Genomic DNA, 27026 nt, shown 5'->3' on the forward strand with positions numbered 1-27026 from the left:
TCAAAACAAAAACAATGTGCAGCGCAGTGAAGTGATGGTGGTTTTTTTGTGCTCCTCACATTTTTACTAAAAAGTTCCAATATTTAACAGAAATCCTGCGGTAATTCTTGAAAAAAGATGAAAAAATTTAACATGAAGGTAGGTGCTTTTTAGATTGATTACAGATTATGTGCCAATGTGAATGATTCTTTTGCAGAAATCGAAACCTTCAAAGCCGGTCTCTTCGAAGGTGAAACAGGTGGAAGCTGATTATGATTCGATGATTGAAAACGGAACGGACGACGATTCCAACGATGATGATGGCCAGGAGGATGATAATCGACAGGAAAGTGATAGCGGTCAGGAGAGTGGTGGGAGATTTGTGCGTGCTTTGGTTAACCCAGATAAAAAGCCAACAAAAGGAGTGAAACGTAAAGCCAGTGATGATCAGGATGAGGAACACATCCAGAAGATCAAGGCCTTGAAGCAGCTGTACAAGGCCCCCACCATGGAGGAGATCAACCGCTTGAAGGAAACGGAGAACTTCTACCACTCGAATCTGTTTCGGCTGCAGGTTGAAGAGATGCTCAACGAGGTGAAGATTAAAGTGAAAGTTTCGAATTACGTTGAGCAGTGGCTGGGAGATTTCCGGAAGTTCTTACGGACGGTCAAGGATTCCGATAGTGAGCGATCGCTGAAAGACGTCGATTACGATGGGGTTGATTATCCTTTGGAAATTCCTGATGATTGTGGTGTTTTGGATAAGGAAACTTTCAAATTCGTGCAGCAGCGGATAGTGCACCAGATGGGAGCCACTCGACTGGGTACTGGTTATGGGAAGCCCCTGAAAGTGGATTTGCTGCTGGAAATTCCGGATAAGTGCTTCCATAAAGAGGATTACCGCAACATGCGGTACCATCTGAAAAGGGCACATTTCCTTAGCCATCTGGCGGAAGCGCTTGGAAAGCAGTCCAAGTATCCGTTGGCCGCTGGGATGCGGTTCGTACCCTTGAAGGGGGACGCCCGCAAGCCGGTGCTGGAGTTGACGCCAGGTGACGACAAGTTTGCCAAGCGGGTGGTGTTTGTGGTGCATGCCGTTCCGATGGGAAAGTTTTCGCCGAATAGGTAAGTTAATTGGATTTTTTTTCTTTTGGGTTCATTTGGAAGCATATTAATAGCTATTCTGCAAGAACAGGTGTTAGGTAGATTTTCGACGTATAAGCGCTTACCGCATACCTACTTAGACAGTTTGTGTTGCCGGTGCTTTATTTCCTGCTTTATTTCTTCATAAATTCCTCCAAGAATTCCTCCAGGGATTCATCCGGGAATTCCTTCTGTGATTCTTTCATGAACAACTTCCGAGATTATTTTGAAAATGCTTCCAAGCACTCTTCTTGGGATTCATTCAGGAATTCCTCCTAGAACTCTTTCAGAAACTCTTCTAGGAACTGTTTAGAGATTCCTCTTGGCATTGCTTGGCATTCTTTCAGGAAGTACTACAAGGATTCCTCCAATACTTTCTCCACGTAATCATTTTCTTCAATATTTCCTCTTGGAATTTCTTCAAAAACTTCTTCTAGAATTCCCTCAGAAAATAATCCTTGGAATTCCTCAAGGGATTCCTCCAGAAATTCCTTCAGGAATTGTTACAGGTATCCTCTGTGGGTTCCTTCAGTGATACATCCTAATATTTCAACAGGGTTTTATCCAAGAATTCCTTTAAAAACCCTCTAGAGATACCTCAAAAAATGTCTCTAGAGATTACACCTCCAGGAATTCCTTCAGGAAATCTTTCAGAGATTTTTCCTAAAACACCTCCAGCGATTCTTCAAGGATATTCTCCAGAAATTCCTTCAATGATTTCTCTACGGATTACTCCTAGAGTTACTCTGGATATTTCTCAAGGAATTGCTCTAGTGATTCCTCCAGGAGTTCTTGCAGGCATGTCGTCAGGAATTTCGACAGGGGTTTCTCCAGGAATTCCTTCATGAGCTCCTCTAAGGAATCCTCTAGGGATATCTCCAGTCATTCCTCCAGGATTTCATTCAGGGACTCCTTTAGGAATACCTTTAATAATTTCATCAGGAACTACCCCAAGAATTGTTCCCGGAATTTATCCAGGAATTGTTCCAGGTATGCCCCCAGGATTTCATTCAGGCATTTCTCCAGGGACTTCTCCAGGGATTCCACCAAGTATACCTTCAGGATTTCCACCAAGAATTACCCCAACAATTGCTCCAGGAATTGATCCAGGAATTCCCCCTGGAATTCCTTCAGAAATTCCCCCAGGAATTGCTCCCGGAATTTATCCAGGTTTTACTCCAGGATTTCATCTAGGTATTTCCCCAGGGACTCCTCCAGGAATTCCACCAAGAAAATCTCCAGGAATTATTCCAAGAATTTCTTCAGTTCAGGGATTTCTCCCAGGGTTTGCTCCAGGAATTTCTGCGGTAAGTTCTCCAGGAATTTATCCTGGAATTCCTCCAGGGATTCCTCCAGGGATTCTCCAGGTATTATTGTAAGAATTCCTCTTGGCATTCCTTCAGGAACTACTACAAGGATTCCTCCAATAGTTTCTCTACGTACTCATTTTAGGATTTCTTCAGAATTTCTTCCAGAATTTCAGCGATTTCTTCCTCCAGATTCCTCCAGAAATTCCTTCAGGAATTGTTCCAGGATTTCCTCTGTGGATTCCTTCAGACATACATATGAAAATTTCAACAGGGGTTTATCCAGGAATTCCTTTAAAAAACCTCTAGAGATTCCTACAGGTATTCCCCTGCATGTACCTTAAGGAATTTCTCTAGAGGTTACACCTCCAGGAATTCCTTCAGGAAATCTTTAAGAGATTTTTTCTAAAAGACCTCCAGCGATTCTTCAAGGAAATTCTCCAGAAATTCCTTCAATGATTTCTCAACGGATTACTCCAGGAGTTACTCTGGATATTTCTCAAGGAATTTCTCTAGTGATTTCTCCAGGAGTTCTTACAGGCATATCGTTAGGATTTTTTACGGTGGTTTCTCCAGGCATTCCTTCATGAGCTCCTCTAAGGAATCCTCTAGGGATTTCTCCAGGAATTCCCCCAGGAATTGTTTCAGGAATACCTCCTGACATTCCTCCAGGAGTTCCTCCAGGAATTTCTATGGGGATTACTCCAGGGATTCATCCCGGCATTCCTCCAGGATTTCATTCAGGAACTCGTTTAGGAATACCTTTAAGAATTTCACCAGGAACTACCCCAGGAACTGTTCCCGGAATTTATGCCTCCAGGATTTCATCCAGGCATTTCCCCAGGGTCTTCTCCAGGAATTCCACCAAGAATTACCCCAACAATTTCTCCAGGAATTGGTCCAGGAATTCCTTCAGAAATTCCCCTAGGAATTGCTCCCGGAATTTATCCAGAAATTATTCCAGGTTTTCCTCTGGGATTTCATCTTGGTATTTCCCCAGAGATTCCTCCAGGAATTCCACCAAGAATATCTCCAGGAATTACCCCAAGAATTTCTTCAGGTCAGGGATTTCTCCCAGTGTTTGCTCCAGGATTTTTTGCAGTAATTTCTCCATGATTTTTTTCTGGAATTCCTCCAGGGATTCCCCCAGGGTTTCTCCAGGTATTATTGTAGGAATTCCTCCACGGAATCATCCATAGTGTTACAAAAATAAAAGAAATTAATTATTACAAAGCATTAACACATCACAACATTTAGAACCTTATAAATGCACAAATAAGAGACATCAGAAGTTGACGCAAGACAACACAGAACATAAATGTGCCCTGTTATCCAAATGGATAACACCTTCCGATCACAGGATGACAAGGTCATCCTGGAATTGTATTTTAGTTGGCAGTTTGCCTTTTAGTTCACAGTCTTTGCTGCTGTGTTCATAGCTTGGTTTTGTCTAGGAAATCTAATCCTAATCGGGCATCCTGATCGGGTTTCACACCTAGAGTTCTATGACTTGAAGTCTGTGCCAGGGAAAGGCTTTCTTTTCTAGTATTTAATCGCGGCCCAAACTGGCCTAAATGTTGGCAATCGAAATAGGATTGCACTTCATGGGCTTCTATTCTGGCAGAACCCTATAAATGTTAATTATTACAAGGGGAATATTTACAAGTTAAAATTCAACATGTAACACAAAGAACGCATGTATACTAAACTTTAAACACATTAAACAATTATTCTGTCTTATTATTGTAACAAATATTTATACCCGTAACAATAGATTCCTCTAGAAATTTATCCAGGGATTACTCCAGGCATTCGTCCAGGAATTTCTCCAGGGATGCCTCCAGGAAATCGAAACTAGCATGCACTCGCATGTGATTTGCGGAGTAGTTCGTTGCATAAATATCTATTTTATTACAGCTCTAGCTGTGCTATGGAACAGGACGCCACTGCAAATTTGTGTTCGCTTGATTGTACTAAAAATAATAAAAACAAATCTCATAAAATCTTCTACGAGAAACATCGTCCCCTTAGCAACTGTTCCAGCGTTCCAGTAAACGTGCGTATCAAAAGCCCAATAAATCGCACTGAAATGCTTGAAGTGCATGACGTTATGCTATATATGGGACCAAATAACGACTCTCCGCCTCAAGCTGTTCCAAACGAACGTGTCTCAATGGCGACTCAGTATTTGCTAGCAGTGCTCACCCTTCTAGGCCTAGTGGCTGCCAATGATTACTTTGTATATGTTGAACCATCCATCTATACGACCCCACTGGATTGCGTTCGTATTCGGAGCGCCAATATGCAAAGGCTCATCTACGGGACGGGTTACCTCTACAACACCAATCGAGGTCGCTACATAGGCGTCTATAATCACCATACGATCCCGCACAACTCGGCCTTCCGGGTCGAGCGAATCAAAGAGTTCAAAGAGTCGCTGTACTACATCCGGATGATTAACACGCAGGAGTTCCTCTTCGGTGGCTGGACCAACACGGCGACTCACCCCGATCGGCGGCCGGTGTTTTCGTATGTGTACAGCTTTAACCGCACCCAAGGCGATGTGGACGTCTGGATGTTTGAAAAGGTGATCAAGAACGACAAATTTCTGGGCAGTTGGTACATCAGAAATGCGTACTACGGCGAATATATGATTGCGTCGAAGGAACACGCTCAACCGCCGACTCAGGCCGGGCCAGCGGCACAGTTCTACACGATCAAGCTGGACAGGAGACCGCAGCCGGATCTTACCATCGAGCATCAGTTCTTTTTTGAGGATTGTTGAACAATCGAATAAATAAAAAACAATGTTGATCGTAAACAATACGATAGATGTGCCACTTTTTGATATCTACGCTGAGGCAACTGAACATACGAATTTCAAAAGGTAAACATTATGAAACCGCGAAAAAAAATGTTATCATAGGGCCGTTATGAGTTTCGTAATGATCAGGTATAAATTTTCATAAATCTGATTAAAATTTCTCATATCTCATTATTTCGAAATTCTTAATGAGCTTTATGAACTGTTTCAGTTTCCAAAAATGAGGAACTAAGTATGCACTACGGCGAAATACATTTAGCGGATCGTGCAAAAAAAAAATCCCTTAAACCATATTTGTGAATTTACGAAAGGTTTGTCTTTTAAGCAATGATTTCAATAAAACTGCTATAAGCTTTAAGCAATGATTTCAATAAAACTGAACGATTAACAACAAAGTAAGTCCGGATTCAAAATGCAGGAATGTTATATACAATTCGCGCGGTTTTTGCGAACCACGGCTCGGATTTTGCGGAAATCTTTTTCAAATGCATTTACCGTGGGGTGCCCTAATTTCGCGCGGGACCAAATTTCGCTCACTGATCATATTTAGACATCATAATCATAAAAACAATTGTGCAATTGTCCCAATTTCACTTCAAGGAGAAACTTCAGAGAATACAAATATGGCTGCCACAATGACCGACTTGGACCCCTACTCACGTTTTCAAAAGCAAGAATTTTAAAAATTCGTAAACAAATGCGCTCGATTTGGAAAAGCTGCCTCTTTTTGCAAGTGAACAAAGCCAGGATAAACAAGTGCGGCTTGGTTCAATGCTTCGTTCGTCAGATTTGTGCCTCTAAAGTTTGTATGCACAATTGCAATGGGATTTCTTGATGTTTTACCTTAACTATACTATCTAAAGTAAAATTTGGACAATGCAACGATTAGTTCTATGATTATGTTCTCTAAATATTATCAGTAAGCGAAATTTGGACCCGCGCGAAATTAGGGCACTCCACGGTACAACATGAAATTTAACACGATTTGAAAAAAAAAATGAAGAACATTTTCAAAATAGACTTCGAGAATATTGAAATTGAGTATGGTTGCTAGATAAGTTTCATTGCACTAAATGCTCAATTTGTTAAAACTGAGAAGTCCTTATCAGAATATCTTTGTGAAACTCTTTAAGTTATTCTTGGCTTAACTCCGTGCTCAATTCAGTGTTGCGAATACTCACTTGCAAAAATTAATACTCACTTGCTGCTATCTCAGTTTCAAAGCATGCTATCAAAAAACGGTGTTTGAAGGACTTTTACAGTTTAGTTTTATCTAAAAGTTTGTGAAATAAAGTAGAGGTCCCACACATATACCGAAGTCGTTAGACAACTGTGAGCACGAGGTGAGTATGAATTATACTAATTTTACTCACCTTGTGCTCACAGCTCTCTCACGACTTTGGTATGCGTGTGAGACTTTTACTTTATTCGGCAAAATTTTGGGTAACACTACAATCTAAACGTCCTTCATACACCGTTTTTTGCTAACGTGCTTCTGAACTGAGATAGAAGCTAGTGAGTATAAATCTTGCAAGTGAGTATTCGCAACACTGGCTCAATTTTCGTTTTTTGTTCGCAAACAATTTTGATTAGAATTTAAATTTTCGATGCAACTTTCAGAATAAATTACACAAGTTTCAAAAATCAGTGGATGATGGCAAGATTTGTGGAATAATGAGTATTGATTAGAGCTTCTTAGTGATTCCTAAAGGTGTTTATTATGGAATTTCACAAAAAAGGAGAAACTTGGTGAAATTTCGTAACCAAACTTTAAATTTAAGACAATCATTGGCATTGTAGACCGTGTGTATTGAAAAACAATTTGATTGATTTTCTGACACAGTATATCGAGAAGTTTCTAAAATTACTAAAAGCAATGCATATATCGCCCCCTTAATGCTAGAACTAGGTAACTCGTTTTGGAAAGTGCGGATAAAAATGGCTGGTAAAACTCATCCTGATATAAAACAAACTCATTGTTGGTCTTAAAAGTTGAATTAATATGTGTTTTCGGATTTTCAATCGACAAACTTGTGTTTATTGTGGTGTACGTTTAGATATAAACAAATTTCTTGCGATTTCGCAAAACCAGTTACCTAGTTCTAGCATTAAGGGGACGATATGTACGGTGTGTATATAGCAATCATTACCTTACATGATACCTAAAGCTGCTTTAAAGTGGAAAAGGAAAGAGTGGCGACTGAGATTATACCAGTATTATCTTTATTTGATTCTATAACTGCTCGTTTTCATTTTAAATCAACTTTAAATATGTTACATGAAGCATGTGAAGTAAGGCTAGCTTTATATAGCTCCAGAAATTCTAATGGTATTCTCACAGTTCCCAGAAGCTTTTATCATGAATTTCTAATGAATTAATTCTTTTATATTTTGCTTAATGTTCAAAACCATTTTCCAGCTATTTTTTCTTAAAATCTACCCTTTTTTCGCCATAAAATTGAACTGGTATTACTACAGTAAGCTCCCGATTTTGTCAGCCCCTTGTAGCATTTTGGGCCAGCAAAATCCGGCACCTGACAAAATCGGGAAATTTTTTAAAATCATTTTTTTATTCATGAAAAATTGTTCTGAGCTCGTCAGCGAGTGAGGCGTTACGGAGATAGGTGAGGAGGGTCTGCTTTGTGGTAAAAAAATCGAGTGGATGTAAACTGTCGCCACTCGCATAACAGTCCCATCTTTGCTGGGTTTCCTATTCATATGGGACTGTTTTGCGAGTGGGGGCAGTAAAGGGCATAAAGAAAATGCAGTTTTCAAGTGAATATGCAGTGCTTTGCCATAATTTATCATAATCTCTAGTTTTAGCTGTCAACGAATGAAAATAAACCAACATCTGATTGACAAGTATGTCGTACCTCATATTTACTGCCCGAATTGGATACGTTTCCGCTGCCTTTCCACTTTAATTTCCAGAGCTTAATCTCTAAAAAATCTGGAGAAATCTGTAAAGAAATTTTCGGAGGGATTCCTGGAGAAATTACCCGAGGAATTACGGGACGTAGCCCTCAAGGCATTCCTGAAGGAATCCCGTATATAGTTTCTATAAAAAACCTTCACAGATGCTCCGCATAAATCTCTTAAATAATTTCTGAAAGAATCCTTACTTCAATCTCCGAAGAAATCACTAGAGGCATCCCTGGAGCAATTCCTGAAAAATAATTGCAGGAATTTCTATTGCATTCTTTGCAGAAATCTCTGTTAAGATAACAGATGAAATTTCTTGTGAAACCCATGTAGAAATCCCCGAAAAAAAGTACTAGGGAAATATCTGGAGCAGTTCCTAGAGGAATCACAGCAGAAATGGGTTGATGAACTCCAGCACGAATTTCATGAGAGAGATTTTCATATAGGAATACCGAGAGATAATCATGCAAAAATCCCAAGAGGAACCCCCGGGAAATCCATAGAGGATGGCAAGTTTGGAAATCTAATAGAGGAATCCTAGTGTAATCTCTGGAGGAATTCCCATATGGGTAATATCTGAAGGCATTTATAGAGATTTTTTTTAAGAAAATCCATGAAGGATCCATGAAGGAGTCCTAAGAGGCATTCCTGAAAAAATCTACGAAAATCCCTAGATTTCTACTTCAGGCACGTTCTCCGCCATTTGAGAAATTTGTGCCAGCCTTAGATTTATTCATGGATGAATGCATGGAGTAACTCATAGAGGAATTATTGCAAGTATATCTACGAAAGTCTTTGAATACTTCACAACAGAAGTTCCTGTAGGAATTACTGGATAAGGTCCTGCAGGAAAACTAACAAGAATTTCTGGAGGAATCCCAGCAGGAGCTCCTGCAGGAATCCCTGCGGTATCACAGAAAGAATGCATGAATAATTCTTTGGGAAATATCTGAAAGGGTTCTTGTAGAAATTTCCAGAAAAAAATAAACTTGGAGGAACTCCAGCAGAAACTCATGGAACAATCAAAGCAGATATATATGGAAAAATCCCAGCTGGATTTCTTGAAAGAATCCTTGAAGAAATTACTGGATGAATCCACGTAGTAATTTTAGGAGGATTTATTGAAGAAACCGTTAGAGATACCCCTGGATACCCCTGGAGTTTATGTAGATTATTTTTGGAAAAAGTTCTGCAGGAACACCAGCAAAAATTCTGGAAGCATCCCAGCAGGAGATCCTGATAGAGTCCCAAGAAAAGCTTCTGGAGGAATCACAGGAGGAATGCCTGGAAAAATCTTATAGGGAAACATCTAAACGGATCGTTATGAAATACCCGAAGAATTCATGGAAGAATTTCCGGCAGAATTCTTGGAGAAACAATAGTTAAAATACCCGAAACGAAACCCACAAGAAACGAAACAGAAATATGGGAATTCAATGTTTTTTGTAAGGGTCGTCATGTTCTGCAACCCCCTAAAAACGTGATGTAATTTGTGTACGGCCCCTAATCCCAGCAAGTAACGTTCATTATTTGTTGTTTCAGAGGAAATTAAGAAGAATAGTCTCCAAGGCCATATAGCTGAAGTGGTAAGCACACGGGCAATCAGCAAAACCATAGGTGGTGGGTTCGATTCCAGGTTGGCCCAGAAACGTTTTATAATGGAATTTTCCTTGAATCATTTTTTCACACGCTCAAGCTTAAAGCACACACAAATAGACGTATCACTTGGAACAACATGCGATAAAAATCATCGTCACGCAAACATAATCGCCCAATGCTGTGGTATACGCAAACCCATTGGAGGAGCAACAACGATGCGAGCGTCATGAGCGAGTGATTTGCGAACTACGGAATATTTGAATAATCCGTTGAAAAGGGAAACGATGGGAAGTGAGTAGAGTGATAGGGGTAGGCGGGGCAATATGGACACCCGGGGCAGAATGGACACCCTCAATATTTTGAAATATGCGAACTTTTTTGAACTTTTAATGAATGGAGATATAGTCCATTTGTCTAAAACGTAGTTTCAGGAAAGAAACATTCGAAATTAAAATTATACTTGATTTTACACGAAAAAGTTGTCTTCCGTTTTTTGTGCATGGAAATTATAATTTTCACACCATCTAAAATAAGATTTAGTGATTAATTTATTGCAGGTCGAATAAAACCTGATATTTCTAGAACACATACAAGTAGTTTTGCTGTATCTACATGCTTAACATGTTTAGATTTTCTTCTTTATTATATCAAAAATCAAGTTTGGAAATATCTTCTGCTGCCGGGGCAAAATGGACACTCACCTTTTTGAAAGAAGTGGCAAGGGAAAAATATAACCTAAATCACAAACCAACCAAATTCTTCGATTTCAGTATATTTTCGGTTAAATGTTCACTATAGTAGACATAGGGTGAAACAAATTGGTCAAAAAACAACAGCAGTGGAAAATAGTTGTTCTAGGCACAGCTTACATGCCGACAAAAACGAGGCTTTATCCAAAACAGCCTGAATTTAAATTAACTGAACAAAAATGAACTACTTCGGCGTATTATTCATCCATAATAGTTGTTTTGTAATGAAATGACTTTATATGTGTAAATAATGTACGAAATTCGTAAAAGTCTCATGGTGTCCATATTGCCCCATGGGGGTGTCCATTCTGCCCCGTATGCTTGAAGACGGTTATGAAAAACTAACATTTTTCATAACATTTTTTGAAGTGGATAAATAATTTTTCTTCGTGAGCATTCTTATGCAATAGATGCTAAATGGACTTTAAAAGGATACATGCATCAAAAAACTAAATTTTTTGACATCTTGCCAGGTAAAGTAGGCAAAAACCTTAGGGTGTCCATATTGCCCCGCCTACCCCTACGTCTGTGTGTCTGTGCTTAAAGTTGAGAAAAAAAAATGGATTGTTTTTTCTTCTTATGAAGTTTGAATCTTGATTTAACCCTAGAAGAATGTTGTTGGGGTCAATATGACCCAGACAGGCACGCTGAACGGAACGTACACTATGCGCTGTCCCTAAACTACGTGGACACATTTTGGCCATCTCAGGCCACCCTACCCCCTCGTAGACTTTTGTTCATACAAAACGTTCGAAATTTGTGTGGAGCGTAGACTTTGGCAAGACCCCCCCCTAAGAGTCTAAGTAGTTTATGGACAGGCCTAGAGTGACTGGAAGGGAGTGTGGTGTCATGTTCCAATTTTGACAGGTCTCCTGCTCGTTTGGAACGGGAATTTGTATGGATTTGACAGATGATCGCTGTTCCAATTTTGACATTGACGCCACTCTCCCTTCCAGTCACTCTAGGACAGGCCGTTAGGCCATCGTGGTGCGCCTAGCCTAACATCACAGACAAACAGACGTCTCACTTTACTCACTACCTAAAAATTTAAATTTCTCCAATAAGTAAATCGTGAATAACTCTAAAACGGATAGAAAAAATGCCATGCTGTCTTTGGCAAATTTTTTCCTCATAAAACTTCCTATCTTATTAATGAAATTGTTTTAAATTAGCATAAGATTCAGATACTTTTTATGATGGGTTAAAGCCATGGTATATCAAAAAATGATAAATTTTATTAAATTCAAAAATTTACTATCAAAAAGTTACCTACCTGCAAAACATGTCGTTACTTATTTTTTCCAAGTAGTTTGGATCTATATCAAGCTGTAAAAATATAAAAATGGTGTGTATAGTATATTTTGTACAGTAAAAAAATATGTATTTGATATTTATTTAAAAAAATGGCCATTTTTCAAAAATTTCGCCGGGCGACCTCTAAACGTCAATTCTAAAAGTTGCCGTCATACAAAAGTTTGTTTCTAACTCCCTTAGCTATCATTTGTAGGGTGAGCCCCCAAGCTTTTTGTGCAATTTTGGGACAACCTACTATGCACTCTCAAAAATTCAGACAAATCGGTTTGAATTGCAATTTATTACAGCTAAATGAAGATGAAAAGGTCTTCGGTGCGCAGAATATGGGCCCTCCACGGTAAAGTAATGCTGAAGAACGTGTTAAACCTATTTTGGAATTTTTGAAATCAAATCTTGTTATCATTGAGTTTTTAAACAAAATGATATCTCAATTTGATATTCAATTTAAAAAAAATCGAAACGAAAATTCGTTTTGATTTCATTTTGTTATCAATAACCAAATTAGTTATCAAATTCCCTGGGCTTGGATTATATCTTCCAGGAAGCTTTGATTTCAGGCATGTGGTCGATGTGCTTTGCAGTAATGATTGGAATAGCTGAATGTATAATCAATGGCAAATAATTCTGTAAAAATCAGATCTTCAAGTCATCTGATATAGTTATACTGATCATGATGCTGCATAGTATATCGAACATTTGTCGAAGTCATTTATGTGTCGGGAAAATATAATTCCAAGTTGGTGAGAATATTACAAACTGAGGGAGGGTAATAGGCCCAGTCAGACCCCTGAATGGGCAATGTGGGTTAGTGTATGGGAATGCCATTGAAGGTTTGTTATATTCTCCGAGGCTTTCGAAATCCAACAGGGCGCGTCCCCGGGTTGCGGATAGGGGGAAAAGGGAGATTTTTCGCATTTGTACTGTAATCAGCCAATGTGATATTATCTCCTATGGTGTTGTAGTGCGAATGAATGATCTCATTCTATGGGAATTCGAACCTTGTAATGTATTCTTTATGAACTTCAATTTGACAAGGTTTTGAAGACAAACATGAGATGAGAGAATTGCCTAATAGGAAAGTCACATCAGCAAAGCTTTTACATATGCAAATGCTATCCATGGGGTCATGTCTAGCATTTAATATGTATGGCAATGACTGGTTCTTACCTAGCAGGGGTACTTCAAGACCACGCGAACAATTCGATTAAAGGCTTAATTGGGGATAATATATTTTCCAGAACTGAAGGAACATTTTTTTCCGGGTGACTGGCGAGTCGGAGAGGGTAGAAGTTTCCGTTTGTTATAATTGACAAAATAAACAATCGGGCGCTTTTTCTTTCTTTGACTTGCGTGGTATTTTGTGGATTATTGTTTTTTGGTTTTGGAAGGTATGCGATTCACTATTGAGCCTTAAAATTATTTTGCATCTGAATAGCATTGATATTGTCAAGTCTGTACCAACACCCTAATCCCACACCAAAATACCCTTTTCCTATCCCATGGCGTTTATGTGGTCAGCAAAGACTATTCAGCCATTACCCCTCCTTATCATCGGCTTTGGACTGACTTGCGCTCTCATTGCCCCACCAAATGCTGCAAAATGAAAATGAAAATGAAATAACCAAATTAGTTATCAAATTGTTATAGTTTTGTTCTCATTCCCTGCTCGGGAGAACAGACGCTGTTCAAGGTGCGGTTTGGTGAACAGACGCTCGGAATGTACCTCCGCAATCTAGCTGCAGTCAGAAGGATAACAGGGCTCAGGCTGCACTACCAGCTAAGCACACAACTCTTAGCTGGCGGTCTTTGTCATCGCTTGACCCGTGGAAGCATGAGGTAGGAACTTGTGAGAACCAGAGCTATGTTGGACGATCTCCTTATCGACTCACCCTTTTGCAGCCCTCGAGAGATTCCTAAGGGAATCTTTTTGTGAAGTCCCTCTTGGCATACCTTACAACGATTCCATCCAATAATTGTTTCTATATTCTTTGAGAAATTTTTCCAGGGATTCCTATTGGAATTAAATAGGGAATATATTGAAGAATTCTTTCTGAGATTTCTTTAGAAATTCCCTCACGGATTTCATTTACTATCCAGGTATTCGAACAAGAATTTCTCCAGGGTATTTTCTAAGGGTTTCTGTAGGGACATCATTAATGTTTTTTTTTTGGCGAACCCTCCAGATATTCCAGTGGGTATTTATTCAAGGAGTTCGTGAGGAATTTCCCGAAAGATTCTTTGAGAATACGTCCAGGGATTTTATTGGAAGTTTCTACAAATAATTTCTTCGTAAATTCTAAGACGGGTTTCTCCAGAGATTTTGTGGAGAATTTCTCAAGGATTCTTTCGAGGAATATCTTCAGAAAATCATTGGGACTTTTTCTGGTCTTCATTGAAAATTCTTCCATGGGTTTCATAGAACTTTTGTTTAAGAACTGTTTCGAGGTTTTCTTTAAGAAAATTCTTAAAAAATACCCCATGAATTTAGAAAAATTCAAAATTTATTCCAACCTAAATACAAAAAATACCTATTCGATCATCGTATTCGAATGGGACCACTCACATACACATTTTGTCGAACTGAGTGGATTGGTATATGAGACTTGAAGATCGAAAGACGGTTTTCCCAGTGGCAATTTTTTAACAAATTAAATAATCTTCAACAATCTTCTATATAAAACATATGCGCATTGGTCAACGGAACCTGTCGCCTCCGGTCCAGCTTTAGCGTCTTGAACCGTGCATTCGTGGCCATCGGTGGTGGATCCGCGTGCACGGTCGACGCAATCAGGTAGTTGTCGTAGTAGATGTTCTTGATGTACCAAGCTCCTCTCCAGACGCGATTCACGTACGCCTTCTCGAAGCCCCAGATGCCGTCATCCTGGCGAGTCGTATTCACCTGGTGGTGGTAGGAAAACACCGGCAGCCGTAGGTTATCCCTCGCCGTTGACATATCGCCTCCGAAGACGTACTCTCGCGAACTGATCAGCTTGATGTAGTACAGCGGTTCCTCGAACTCTCGGATCCGTTCGATGCGGAAGGCCGAGTTGCGGGGAACTCTGTTGCTGTGGAATACGGCCAAGATACGGTAGAAGTCCATGTTGTGGAAGTAACCGGTTCCGAAAACATGTTTCCGCTGATAGACACTTCGGAAGCGCACGCAATCTAGCACACCGGAACCGACGTTTACGCGATCACTGCGGAGCGCAGGAGCAAAGATCAGTGCGGCAAATATGGGAAGGTATAGGTGCATGGGTGGCATGATTTCTCTAAATAACTAAAAGCTATTGCTTCGGGGTTTCGTCGTATTTAAAACAAATTTAATCGAAGTCTTCCGTTCATAACATGAATTGAATCGATCTCGACACGGTCCATTAGTTTAACATCACGCCTTTTTATATCTCAGATTTCTTCCAGATAAGAACAACGTTCGACCAGCATTGATTGGGAGCGAGGTGACTTCTGAACTTGCACCTACGCCGCACTACAACGCTTCCATCCTGTATGACTTGCGGCTGCTGAAAAACCAGGAAATTCTGGACAGCATTCTCCAATCGGATCAGGTTCGTCAGGCTATCGTCCTACTGAAGGTATGGCTGCGTCAGCGTCGTTTCGACGCCGGTTACTACGGGTTCGATGGTGCTTTGGCAACGTTCTACGTTGCGTATTTGCTGCAAACACGTAAAATCTATAGCAGCATGAGCAGTTACCAGATCATCCGACTGTTCTGGAATCAGTTGGCCAATAGCCATTGGGACACCGAAGGAATCACTATGGAAATCAGTGCGAATCTGCAACCGCATCTAGCACAATATGAAGTTGTCTTTCTGGATAGCTCGGGTCTCTTAAACATCTGTGCGAATCTCTCCGGAGATTTGTACCGTCGAGTCAAACAAGAAGCCGCTACTGCTATCCACCTGCTGGATAACCACAAGGTCAACAGCTTCCTTCCCCTGTTCCTTAGCAAGTATCCTCCCTACACGCAGTACGATCACATCCTCAGCATCGACAAACCTGATCTGATACGATCCGTTGTAGACACCTTCGGTTCCGACGAAGACAAATTGAACTACTTCGGAAATACACACGCCCACTTCCGGAAGATGATCTACCACCTTCTGCAAAGAGGCCTTGGACCACGGGCTTCGTTCATCGTGCCAATCCTCATTCGGGAGGATTCCACCGATCTGCAACTAACGTTCGGCATTCAACTGAACCCCCAGGAAGCGTTCACCGTGCTGGATAAAGGTCCGGAAGCGATCGATAAGCAAGCTGCGGACGAGTTCCGGGACTTTTGGCGCGGTAAGGCCGAACTGCGTCGCTTCAAAGACGGTTCCATCACGGAATCGGTCGTTTGGGGCTCCAGTTCGGATCCGATCGGGGAAAAGCGTCTGATCTGCCGGAAGATAGCGCTCTACCTGCTGAACGCACACTTTGACATCTCGGAAACTAAGCTGACCTATTTGGCGCAGCAGTTCGAGGTTTCCGTCAAACCGGATGGCGGTGAACTGCAGGAAACGGTCGAGGAGCGCTCGCTTGCTTGCATCCGGGCGTTCGATAACCTCAGCAAAATCGTGAAGACCTTGGATGGGCTTCCGCTGGCGATCAATTCGTTGGCCGGTACGGATGCCGTGTTCCGGTATGCCGATCCGGATCCGCCACGACCAACGGCGAAGGCACTGTTGGTTAATGACCAGCTGATGTTCCTGTCGTCGCACGTTGTGAACGCGACGATTCAGCTGGAATCCAGTGGAAAGTGGCCTGATCAGCTGGAAGCGATACGGAAGCTCAAGGCTGCCTTCTATCTGCGGATCGCGGAGTGTATCCGGGCATACGCTGGGAAGAGCGCGGAGCTGATTCCACAGGCCTATTTCGACTACCTGGATATTATGTACGGTAAGTGATCGTTAACAAAATTTTATTTTTAGTATATAACTGACTTTTGTATTGCGATAGTGAACGAATTTAATACAATAATTTACTTAAGAAGCTTTGGGCGAAATTCTTGAGGTCTTTATTTTGACTCTCAAAACAAAACAATTGGGTCGTATGAATTGAAGTAGTAAATCAGAGTTTACTACATGTTTGATAGTTATTACTACTTATGAAACATGTTCGTATGAACATGTTCCACGACTTCCACAACTAACTGGAGTTCTTTCAGTAATCAATCATCCAGTTTGTCTATGCTTATCAGCAATCTTGGAATGTCCTGGATCTCTATTCTATCTCAGAGCATAATCTATTACTGGAAAAAACCTTGGAATTCGTCTGAAGTAATTTCTAGACTGGAATGTATTCAAAAAGAAATGTCTGGAAAAATTAAAAAAGGAATTTCTAGAGGAATTCTTGGTGCATTTCCTAGAGAAATGTCTGAAAGCCCTTCAAGCATGTAGGTACTTATATGTTTAAAGGAAGCCACAGTGACTTCTGCGCAACCAAAGCCTGCACTGCCGTGGCTCTTCTGTGACATATGTGTTGCTTGGAAGAATCCCCGAAGGACTTATTGTAAGAATTCGTGATGGAATCCTTGAGTATACTCCTGAAGAAATTGCTGGAGGGATTCCTGAAGGAATGCCTGGACAATTTTTAGACAACTTCTTGGAGGAATTTCAAGAGAAATTTATGGTAAAATTTCTTCCCAAAATGGAAAGGAGGTCTCTGATGGAATTCCTGATGGAATTCTAGGATAAGTCTTAAAACAGGATGAATCCTTTCAGGCATTCCCGTGGTAATTTCTGAGTAAATCCCTTGACAAGTTTTTGAAAGAATCCCTGAAGGGCCTTCTAAAGAAATATCCTCAAAACATCCCTGGAAAAACTTCTAGAGGAAATTATGGAGGAGTTCCTGAAAAAAAATAAATGGATAACTTCTTAAAATGTTTCTTCATAATATATATACCTGAAAGCTTCGCACGACAAATTTCCGAAAGAATTCCTTTGCAGGAGCTGCTGGGAGTAATCTTGAAGGAATTCATGGATGGACTCTTGAACAAATTCGTTGATAATCTTTCAAATGGATTTCATGGAGAAAATTCATGGATGACATCTTGGAAAATTCCGTGACGCTTGTATGCATCCCTGTAAAAATATCTGAAAGAATTTCTATACAAATCGCTATAGGAATTCCTCTAGAAATATCCTTCGATATTAAAAAAAATATGCAGGTATTCCTGGGTATTTTATTGAGAAAAGATGGGAAGATTTTTCTAAATTTCTGGAGGAAGAAATAACAAGAGAAATTCCGGGGGAATGCCTAGAGAAATCCCTGTAGAAATTCCTAATTGATGCCCAAGAGGAATTCCTGCAGGAATGCCTGAAGGAATTCCTGGACAAATTCTTGAGAGAATCTCTGGAGGCATTCTTGGGCGGAGGGATTTCTGAAGGAATCCCTGGAGGGAAGGAATTCCTGGAGGAATGCCTGGAGAAATTCCCAGAGGAATGCCCTGAAGAATCTCTGAAGGAATCCCTGGAAGAATTCTTGGAGAAATTCCTTAAATAATCCCTGGAAGAATCTCTTGAAAAACCCCTGGTGGAATTTCTCGAGGAATTCCTCAAGGCATTCCTGGAGGAATTTCTCACTAATAGGAATAACTCCTGGAGGAATTATTGAAGGAATTTCTGGGGGAGTCCTTGGAGGAATCCATGGATTAAGTCCTAAACCAGATTCTGAAGCAATGCCTGAAGAAATTCCAGAAGAAGACCCTAGCCTAGAGAAATCCCTGTAGGAATCCTGGGAGGAATGCCTGGAGAAATACCTGGAAGAATTTCTGAAGAAATTTTAGGAGGAATCCCTGGAGGAGTTTCTGGAGGAATCCCTGGAAAAAAATCCTTGTTGAATCACTGGAGGACTTCCTGGAGGAATATTTACAGCAATTCCTGGAGGAATCTCTTGAGGAATTCCGAAAGGAATACCTGGAAGAATTCCCGGAGAATCCCTGGAGGAATTCATGGAGGAACCCCTGGAGACATTCCTGGAGGAATCCCAAGAGAAATTCCTGCAGGAATCCCAGGAGGAGTTCCTAAGAAATCTCAGGAGGAAGTCCTGAAGTGATCGCAGAAGGAAATCTTGAAAATATGCTGAAGGAATCCCAAGAAGAATTCCTGGAGGAATTCCTTTAGCAGTTTGTGAAGGAATTCCTTTAGCAGTTTCTGAAGGAATTTCTGAAGAAACCCCAGGAGGAATTCCGGAAGCATTTCCATAAGGATTTCCTAAAAAAAATGCCTGCATGAATTCCTGGAGGTGTTCCGGAAAGAATTAAAGGAGGAGTTTCTGAAGCATTTTTCCTAGAAGAATTTATGACCAGGAATCCTTCTGAAAATAAAAATCCGAAAGAATCCATGTCTGCAGTAATTTCTAGATAAATTATTGAAGGAATACTTGAATGAACTCCTAAAGATTTTTGTAGAAAATTTTGAAGAAATTCCTAGATTAATAGGACACGGTCGGTGAAGTACTAGATTTGTAGTAATGAGCTGAATTGTTGTATGGTGAAAATATGAATTCTTCGTTTCTGTAAGTAAATGGTACAAAAAGCAGGGGTATTATGAATCCTTGTCTCATTTGAAGCTGTTTGAGCAAAACTTTGGAAAACTGTGCTGTTGAAGATACAAGAAATGGAGAAAACCACAACACGGTTTTCCAAAGTTTTGCTCAAACAGCATCAAATTAGACAAAGAAACATAATACCCACGTTTTTTGCACGACTTCCTCGCAGAAACGGAGAATTTACCTTCTCACCATACAAAAATTCAGCTCATTACTACAAATCTAGTACGTCACCGATCGTGCCCTATTGTACAATAATCTCTAGTAGAATTTTCTGAAAGAACACCTAGAAGAAATGCCTCCAGAAATACTTCGATATTATTGGAGCAATCTCTCGCGATATAAAGAGAAATCCTTGAAGTAATCTGAAGTAATCTGGGGAGGAATATCTGCCGAAATACCTAAAAAGATCTATGGTGCACTTCTTTAAGAATCTATGGCAAAATTCCCGTAGGTAACCTCGCAAAAAGCACTTGAACAATCACTGGGGGTACCTCTAAAGATATCTTCTTCTTCTTTATGACTCGACGTTCCCACTGGAACTTGGCCTGCCTCGCTTCAACTTAGTGTTCTTTGGACATTTCCACAGTTATTAATTGAAAGCCTTTCTTTGCCTGCCATTGCATGAATTTGTACATTGTGAGGCAAGGACAATGATACACTATGCCCAGGGAGTCGAGAAAATTTTCCCGACTGGAACGAGAATCGAACTTGCCGTCTCCGGATTGGCGATCCATAGTTATAACCACTAGGCTAACTGGAGACCCCTAAGGATATCCCTGGAGAAATTACCGGAGAAATGTTTGGTGTAATCCCTAGAGGAAATCTTGAAGGAATCCATGATGGAAGCACCGTAGGAAGCTATGGCAAAATTTCTATAGGAATACTTCGATGCGTCCTTTCCTTGCAGAAGTGAGAAATTCTGAATGAATCGTTGGAGGAATTCCTGAAGCATTTCTTCGAACAAGCCCCGAAACAATCACTATCGGAACCCCAGACATTAATGGAGGAATTAACGAAGGAGAAATTTCTGGAGCAGTTCCTTGAGCAGTGGCGTCTCGTAACCTCACTTTTCACCTGTTCTACGATCCAAAAATCAGTAATTCCGGCATATTTAAGATTAAATATTGAAGGGAAACTACCGAAATCATCATTTTACGTCATTCTACATTAGACATTTTAGAAATCAGAACCTGCTCGAATCCCACCGGTCAGGCAAGTTTCATAATTCCCATGTTAATATGATCTTCTGGTCAAATTTTCAGCTTAACCTTCCGTAACTCGCGCGGTTGGCCACCACAGCCAGCACCACGCTAATGCTGAATACAAATAGCGAGATTTCTTAAACGTGTTGTACAACATACAACAGCGCGATCAATTGAGGGTTAATTTCTCCAAGAGCTTCTCCCAATTCCGTATTTGCTCCCATAGCTCCTGAGGTTTTTCTTGTGCTCATTTCAAGGTTTTTGAGTGTTGTACCAGCGATTTCTAGCAAAGTTGCACTAAGGATTTCTGTAAGAGATTTTCACGGAGTATATGTAGGAGTACCTATCGATATTTCTTTCAGAAGGTTTTTGGCCTGCCAAGGGCTGAAAGTCTCTTTAATAAAGACAAATCAATCAATCAATCAATCAGAAGGTTTTTCTTTCTTCTTTCCGGAGATCCGAAATTAATTCAAAGTTCCTTCAGGAATTTATTTGAATGATTTCCGAAAGTTTCTTCCGGAAGTTTTGTGAGATTTTTACAAAAGTTCTTCCTGGGATTTTTCTTGGAGTTTCTCACGGAATTTAGCCAGGGATTGGACATAGAGGTTTTCTGAGATTTTCTTGGAATTTCCCTAGTATTTCCTTTCGGGATTATTCCTAGAATTTCCTGGGATTTCTTCTAAACTTCTTCTCAAGATTTCTGCAATAGGTCTGCCCAGAGTTTCACGCAAGATTTTTTCTGGATTTATCCGAAGTTTCTTATAAGGAATATCGTAGGTTATCCCAGGAGGTATTGCGAGAAGAACTCTGGAAGTTGTACCAGAAACATGAAAAATCCCTGAAGGATCACTGCAAGAAATCCTGCAAACAACTGCGACGAAAAGACTGAAGTAACCTCTAAAGAAATCGCAGGAAGTACTCCTTAAGAAATAGCTTCTGCAGAAAATCAGAAAAAAGAACTCCCGAAAAAAATCTTGTGCGGAATGCCAGAGTATCGAGGAAAACTCTGAGACATCCTGGAGGCAACATCCGAATCTTCTTTCCACTCCAAAAGAACTTTCAGATGAATCTTCTGTTGAAATCCCGGGGGAAATTCTAGACGAATTTCCCACGAAAGTTTCTTACAGAAGGAACTTTGGAAGAAATCCAATGAGGGACTCTGTGTAGCAATACCTATGGAAGATATCCCGGAAGAAATTCGTGAAAAACTCCCGATGAAATCCTTGGAGGAGATCTAATAAAAACCTAGGAATTTCTGCTGTAGATAAGATAGTCTGGAAGAAATCCCGGAAATAAACTCATGGGAAGGGCCCATATAGCCGAGGCGGTAAACGCACGGGTATTCAGCATGACCATGCTGAGGGTGACGGGTTCGATTCCCGGTCGGTCCAGGATCTTTTCGTAAAGGAAATTTCCTTGACTTCCTTGGGCATAGAGTATCTTCGTGCCTGCCACACGATATACACATGCAAAATGGTCATTGGCAGAGGAAGCTCTCAGTTAATAACTGTGGAAGTGCTCATAGAACACTAAGCTGAGAAGCAGGCTTTGTCCCAGTGAGGACGTTACGCCAAGAAGAGGAGAGGAAACTCATGGGAAAATCCCGAGAGGTACACTGGAAGGAAACGCGGAAACTCTGCCTGAGAGAACTCTTAAAGTAATTATTAGTATGATTTTTAGAAGAAAATTTTGCAGCAATCCTCTAGAGTATGAGTATTACCCGAGTCCCTGGCGATACTTAAAATAACTTCTGTCGCCACCGCATACGAGCAGCAAGGGCGGTCATGCTGCAGCACGAGGCTCGGCAGAACGTGGAACGATACAAAAGATCGCGGAAACATCAGACCCGCCTTTTCAGGAAGAAAAAGTGCCGTTGGGAAAAAGTGGAATGTAAAGAAATGGAACTGCTGTGCCGTTTACAAGAAACACAGAAATTCTACCAGAAGCTCAACGCATCCCGCAAAGGCTTCGTGGACCAAAATGTGCAGAGATAGGTATATATTATAAGGACGGGAGTACTAAGGCAGTAGCAAAAAAGACTACGGCAGTACAGCAGGGAGCAATAACGATCCAACTCCCACGTTGAGGGAAGTTAAAAATGCTATCCACCAGCTCAAGAACAATAATAGTCATCTGGTAAAGGATGGTATCGGAGCTGAACTCATCAAGATGGGCCCGGAAAAGTTCGCCACCTGCCTGCAAATAGTCCGGATCTGGGAGACGACCGAACAGCTACCGGAGGAGCGAAAGAAAGGGGTCAAACGCCCCATCTACAAGAAAGGTGACTCTTTGGAATATGAGGACTTCCGATCGATCCAATCTCTCGATTGTCGGGTGAAGATCACTGCGCCCAGGACTGTTGTGATATACCCTTTTGCTGTGAGGTACGCAAGTTATCTCAATAACATGTTTGTCACTGAGATTCCTTGGTATCGACTGAACTCAAGCCTACCTATTATTGATGAAAAGAGATTCTGAGTTGCAGTATGTGGTTCCTCCATTCTGGCGAGACTAGCTTCATAAAGCCAATCACGTCTTTGGGGGAAAGATCCATATGCCAGCAAGCCCGAAGAAGGGCTTGCCGAGAACTTGGAACCTACGATGGATGAGTGCACTACAGTAGCAGAGGAAGTGTTCTGATGTTTCTCTCTTCTCCCTCGTCACAGAAGCGTCAATTTGAGGTTTGGATTGCCCCGATCGTCTGTAGATGGTATCTGCAGGGGCAGCGTCCCGTTATTAGACCGGTGTAGATGTTGAGATCCCTTTTGTTGAGACCTAATGGTTGTTGGGTTTTCTTGGGGTTTATCGGTTCGAGCCTTTCGAATAGGGTAAATCGTGAATAATTCTTACACATCCCGGAGGCAACTTCCGAATCTTCTAAGACAAGCCCCTGTAAAAACTCCGGAAGAACTTTCAGGTGAAACTTTTATTGAAATCCCGGGAGAAACTTTCAGGTTAGTTTCAGGTGAAATTTTTGTTTGAATTCCGGAAGAAACTCTAGAAAAAAGTCCATGACAATTTATTGAATAAATAGCAGACGGAACTTCGGAAGAACTGGACTCTGGGAGAGTACCACTGGAAGAAAACTTGAGAGCGACTCCTGCAAAAAAATTCACGAAACACTCTTGATGAAGTCCTTGGAGGAACTCTTACAACAATCCCAGGAATAAATCCTGTACAAACTCTGGAAGCAATCCTGGGAATAACTCATGGGAAAATCCCGAAAGGAACACCGGAAGGAATCGCAGAAAATCATTCAATTGGAATCCAGAAAGAAACTATGCCTAAGAAATCTCCAAAAGTAATTTTTAGTATGATGTTTAGAGAAAATCTTGCAGGAATCCTCTAGAGAGTATTTCCCGAGCCCCTGGCGATATTCAAAAGAACTTCTATAGTGAAACCCGTAAGGAAATTTCTGGATAATTCTTCTTCCTCTTGGAATCATTGTTGATTTTTTGCCGAAATTGCAGGACGATATCTTAAAACCAGAGAGTAAAAAATTCGAAGATTGAAAGTGAAGATTGACATTCTCATTTTTTCATTCGTGTTTGGCCACATTCATTGTCAGCTGAATGCCTCTCTTTTTTCATTCAATTCTCTGTCACGAATATTTTTGCGCACGTCATAAAATGCCCAATTTCTGTTAACAGACGCACAATCCGACTTAATGGACAAATAGAGAAGATAATTAAGATTCTAATTAACTACTATGCACAAGTTTTGAGGTGATTGGAAGTATAATCGGGAGCTACGGTCCAGTTATATTTCTCAGTGAAAATTGTCAGTGACAGAAAAATGAATGAATAGGTGAAAAAATTCATTCACCAAAATGAATTTTATTTTGATCCCTCAGTTGAGAATTTTCAAAATTTACGTTGAAGTTCACTCATTGAAAATGAAAATTTTAATCTCTGCTAAAACAACATCTCTTGTAGGGTTACTTCAGCACTGTTGAAAGTGATGTAATGTTGCTAACTCCAATGAGCATACCCAATTTGGCATAAAGCCGTTTGGTATAGTGCTTATTTGACTGCGGTTCTTAGTGTTATTTTAACCTTTTGTAGCTCGCGCGGTTGCCCACCACCGTCAGCATCACGCTAATGCTGAACACGAAAAGCGTAGAAAACTGTAGAAAATACAACATCGCGATTGCTCGAGGGTTAAATGATACTGTGCCAAGACAAGAGGCTTATCATGAATTGGTTAGAGACATCTTTAACTCGATTTTTTTCGTCACATCTTTGTGATTTTATCATTTACATTGGCACAAGTATTAAAACAGTTTGGTGAGCTCGTTCCATTTTTTTACCAATTAAAAACTAAACAGATTGCGTAGGCTTTTGCTCCAGCAATCCTGCAAGCACTTTTTTCTCTCACAAAAAAGTTCAACATGCTGGAACTTCATAACGTGCATCAACAAACTTTTACTGCTTTCGTCAAAAATTTCATCCAATTCAGTTCACTGGTTGTCGAGATATGACAGTTCAAACATTAGTTGTCTAAAAAATAATGTTTTACGAGGATGGTTCTAGCTTCGCGAAAGCTTAACCAATCGAGCTCAAATTTGTATCAATGATGCACATATAATTGGTTGACAATCAGTCAAAATTTGAGAATTTTCGATGCACTCTATGAAAAGTTACACCATGTTGAACTTTTTTGTGACTTTTACAAATCTTTCCGAAAAAAATCTCCATACATTTCTTCATGCCTTATTGATTCTTATGAGCTTTCCCAAAAACATTTCTATGATTTTGATATCTTAATATGATCGTAATACATTTATAGGTACTTTGGCATAACTCTCGATATTTCCTCTTCCAGAAAAGTTCCTCTTCCGGCTACACATCGTGCACCAGCGCGAGATCACCATCCAGCGGGAGTACCTCTCGGAGAACAAGGTCACCAAGCTGTACCGCGATTCGGATAAAAGCGTCCAGCTGGAGATGCAAGCAATCATCCTGCCGAAACTGACCGGTATCCTGCACGGTCTGCACCAGCAGTACTTCTCGTTCGGCTCGGTTGCTGCCATGGCCAAACGGTGGCTCTACTCGCAGCTGATCGATCCGTTCCTGTGGCCGGACGAGTGCACCGAGTTGATCGTGGCGTCGCTGTACCTGAAGCAGGATCCCACCCTACAGCCGCAGGCCGGCTTCCTGAGGTTCTTGGAGCATCTGGCCGGCACGGACTGGAGCAAAGAGCTGGTGCTGTTGAATTTCAACGACGAGATACCGGAGGAAAAGGTGGAAGAACTGGAGAAGCAGTTTATCGACAAGAGGGATAGCTTCCCACCGTTGGCTATTGTGACGTCTTGCGATTTGGAGAAATATGGGTTATTCGCTCAGCGGGCACCCAGCCAGGAGGTTCTGACCCGGGTCGTGTTTCTGGCGAAGAACATGGTGACGATGATCGAGAGCAACTTCAATGCCATTCGGAATAAAGTTCATGTAAGTTTCGTTGAACAGTTTCAAAACAACTATATTGGACACTGTATGATATCCTGTTTCACGGTACGCTAATAACACAATTATTTGCAGATATTCTACCAACCGTCTTACCAAGGTTACGATTTGATCATCCATCTGGATTCCACCATCATCCCCGCCACGGGAATCACCAGTGTGGAAAACTTCACCAGAGGAAAGCGGTCACTCCTGATGGAAGGGGAAACGAAAGACCCAGCAGCTGGGTTCAACCCTGTGGAGTTATACCTGAGAGAACTTCGAGACGGCTACCGGAAGTTTGCGGTGTTCTTCCACGATCACTGCGGTGGTGATCGGATCGCAGTCCTGTGGCGACCGGATGCCCTTGAGGAGAAGCCTTTTACGGTAAATGATCGGATTTCTTAAGAATTTTTAGTTCCTCGAGCTGACTAGCTTTATTTCTGGTTCTTATATTTACAGACTAGCAACATGAATGGTCGTATACTTACAAGAGAGGGTATTCTAAAGTTGAATACGGAAGCTCTGATACAAGACTTCGAAATCATCGGGAAAGGATTAGTGCAAAAGATTGAACGGAAGTCCAACTAACATTTAATATAATATAATGTTTTCATCTATTAGTTAACACGACAAGGTATGTACCTATCTTTCATTCCACAAGTTCTTCGAAAGCCGTTTTTGAGTACCGACTATGTACAACACCGCTAGATAGGAGTGTGATCACATATAAAAGACCAGTCGATCTTTCTCATTTTCTCCCGATTCTACCGCATTTGGAACGTAGTTTTGACAAAGTATGGTAACGTATCCATCGGTGCGGAATAGTCACGCAACCAGCGGCCTCCTTCGTACACCTGGGTTGAGTTCCCATCGCGCCAGGTACCCTTAGGTAGGTAAACGTCCCGTTTGTTGGCGAATTCCGTCAGCACCGGTGCCACCAGGATGTCCTCACCGAGAAGGTATTCTGGAAAACGAAATTGGTCATGATAAAA

The 27026-nt window shown here is 41.0% G+C and overlaps 2 protein-coding genes and 1 long non-coding RNA gene across 8 annotated transcripts in view; 1 reads left to right on the forward strand and 2 right to left on the reverse strand.

Moving 5' to 3' along the window:
- LOC109411492 (nucleolar protein 6) lies at window positions 1-26671 on the forward strand. The gene is made up of 6 exons (XM_019685013.3): window positions 1-138; window positions 197-1104; window positions 15244-16733; window positions 25415-26037; window positions 26128-26418; window positions 26494-26671. Exons 1-6 carry the CDS (start codon window positions 118-120, stop codon window positions 26620-26622), a joined length of 3462 nt encoding a protein of 1153 aa, XP_019540558.3. The 5' UTR covers window positions 1-117; the 3' UTR covers window positions 26623-26671.
- The window catches only part of LOC134291450 (uncharacterized), a 383602-nt gene that overhangs the window by 145106 nt on the left and 211470 nt on the right, over window positions 1-27026 (reverse strand). The window lies entirely within an intron of this gene.
- The window catches only part of LOC109411498 (myogenesis-regulating glycosidase), a 62557-nt gene continuing 62133 nt past the window's right edge, over window positions 26603-27026 (reverse strand). For all 6 annotated transcript variants that reach the window (XM_062859200.1, XM_029873714.2, XM_062859199.1 and 3 more), the window contains one exon: window positions 26603-26998. In XM_062859200.1, coding sequence (XP_062715184.1) covers window positions 26799-26998 — 200 coding nt within the window. In that variant the 3' untranslated portion in view covers window positions 26603-26798. The remainder of the gene's footprint in view (window positions 26999-27026) is intronic.

This window comes from Aedes albopictus, chromosome 3 (genome assembly GCF_035046485.1).
Source record: "Aedes albopictus strain Foshan chromosome 3, AalbF5, whole genome shotgun sequence".
NCBI lineage: Eukaryota > Metazoa > Arthropoda > Insecta > Diptera > Culicidae > Aedes > Aedes albopictus.

What these genes read in the sequence shown, in the direction of transcription:
- LOC109411492 (XM_019685013.3), top strand. Translation starts at nt 118, where the DNA reads ATGAAAAAATTTAACATGAAG. An exon ending in GGAAAGTTTTCGCCGAATAG is followed by an intron (nt 1,105 to 15,243) that starts GTAAGTTAATTG and finishes TTTATATCTCAG; the next exon opens with ATTTCTTCCAGATAAGAACA. An exon ending in TTGAGGAGAAGCCTTTTACG is followed by an intron (nt 26,419 to 26,493) that starts GTAAATGATCGG and finishes TTATATTTACAG; the next exon opens with ACTAGCAACATGAATGGTCG.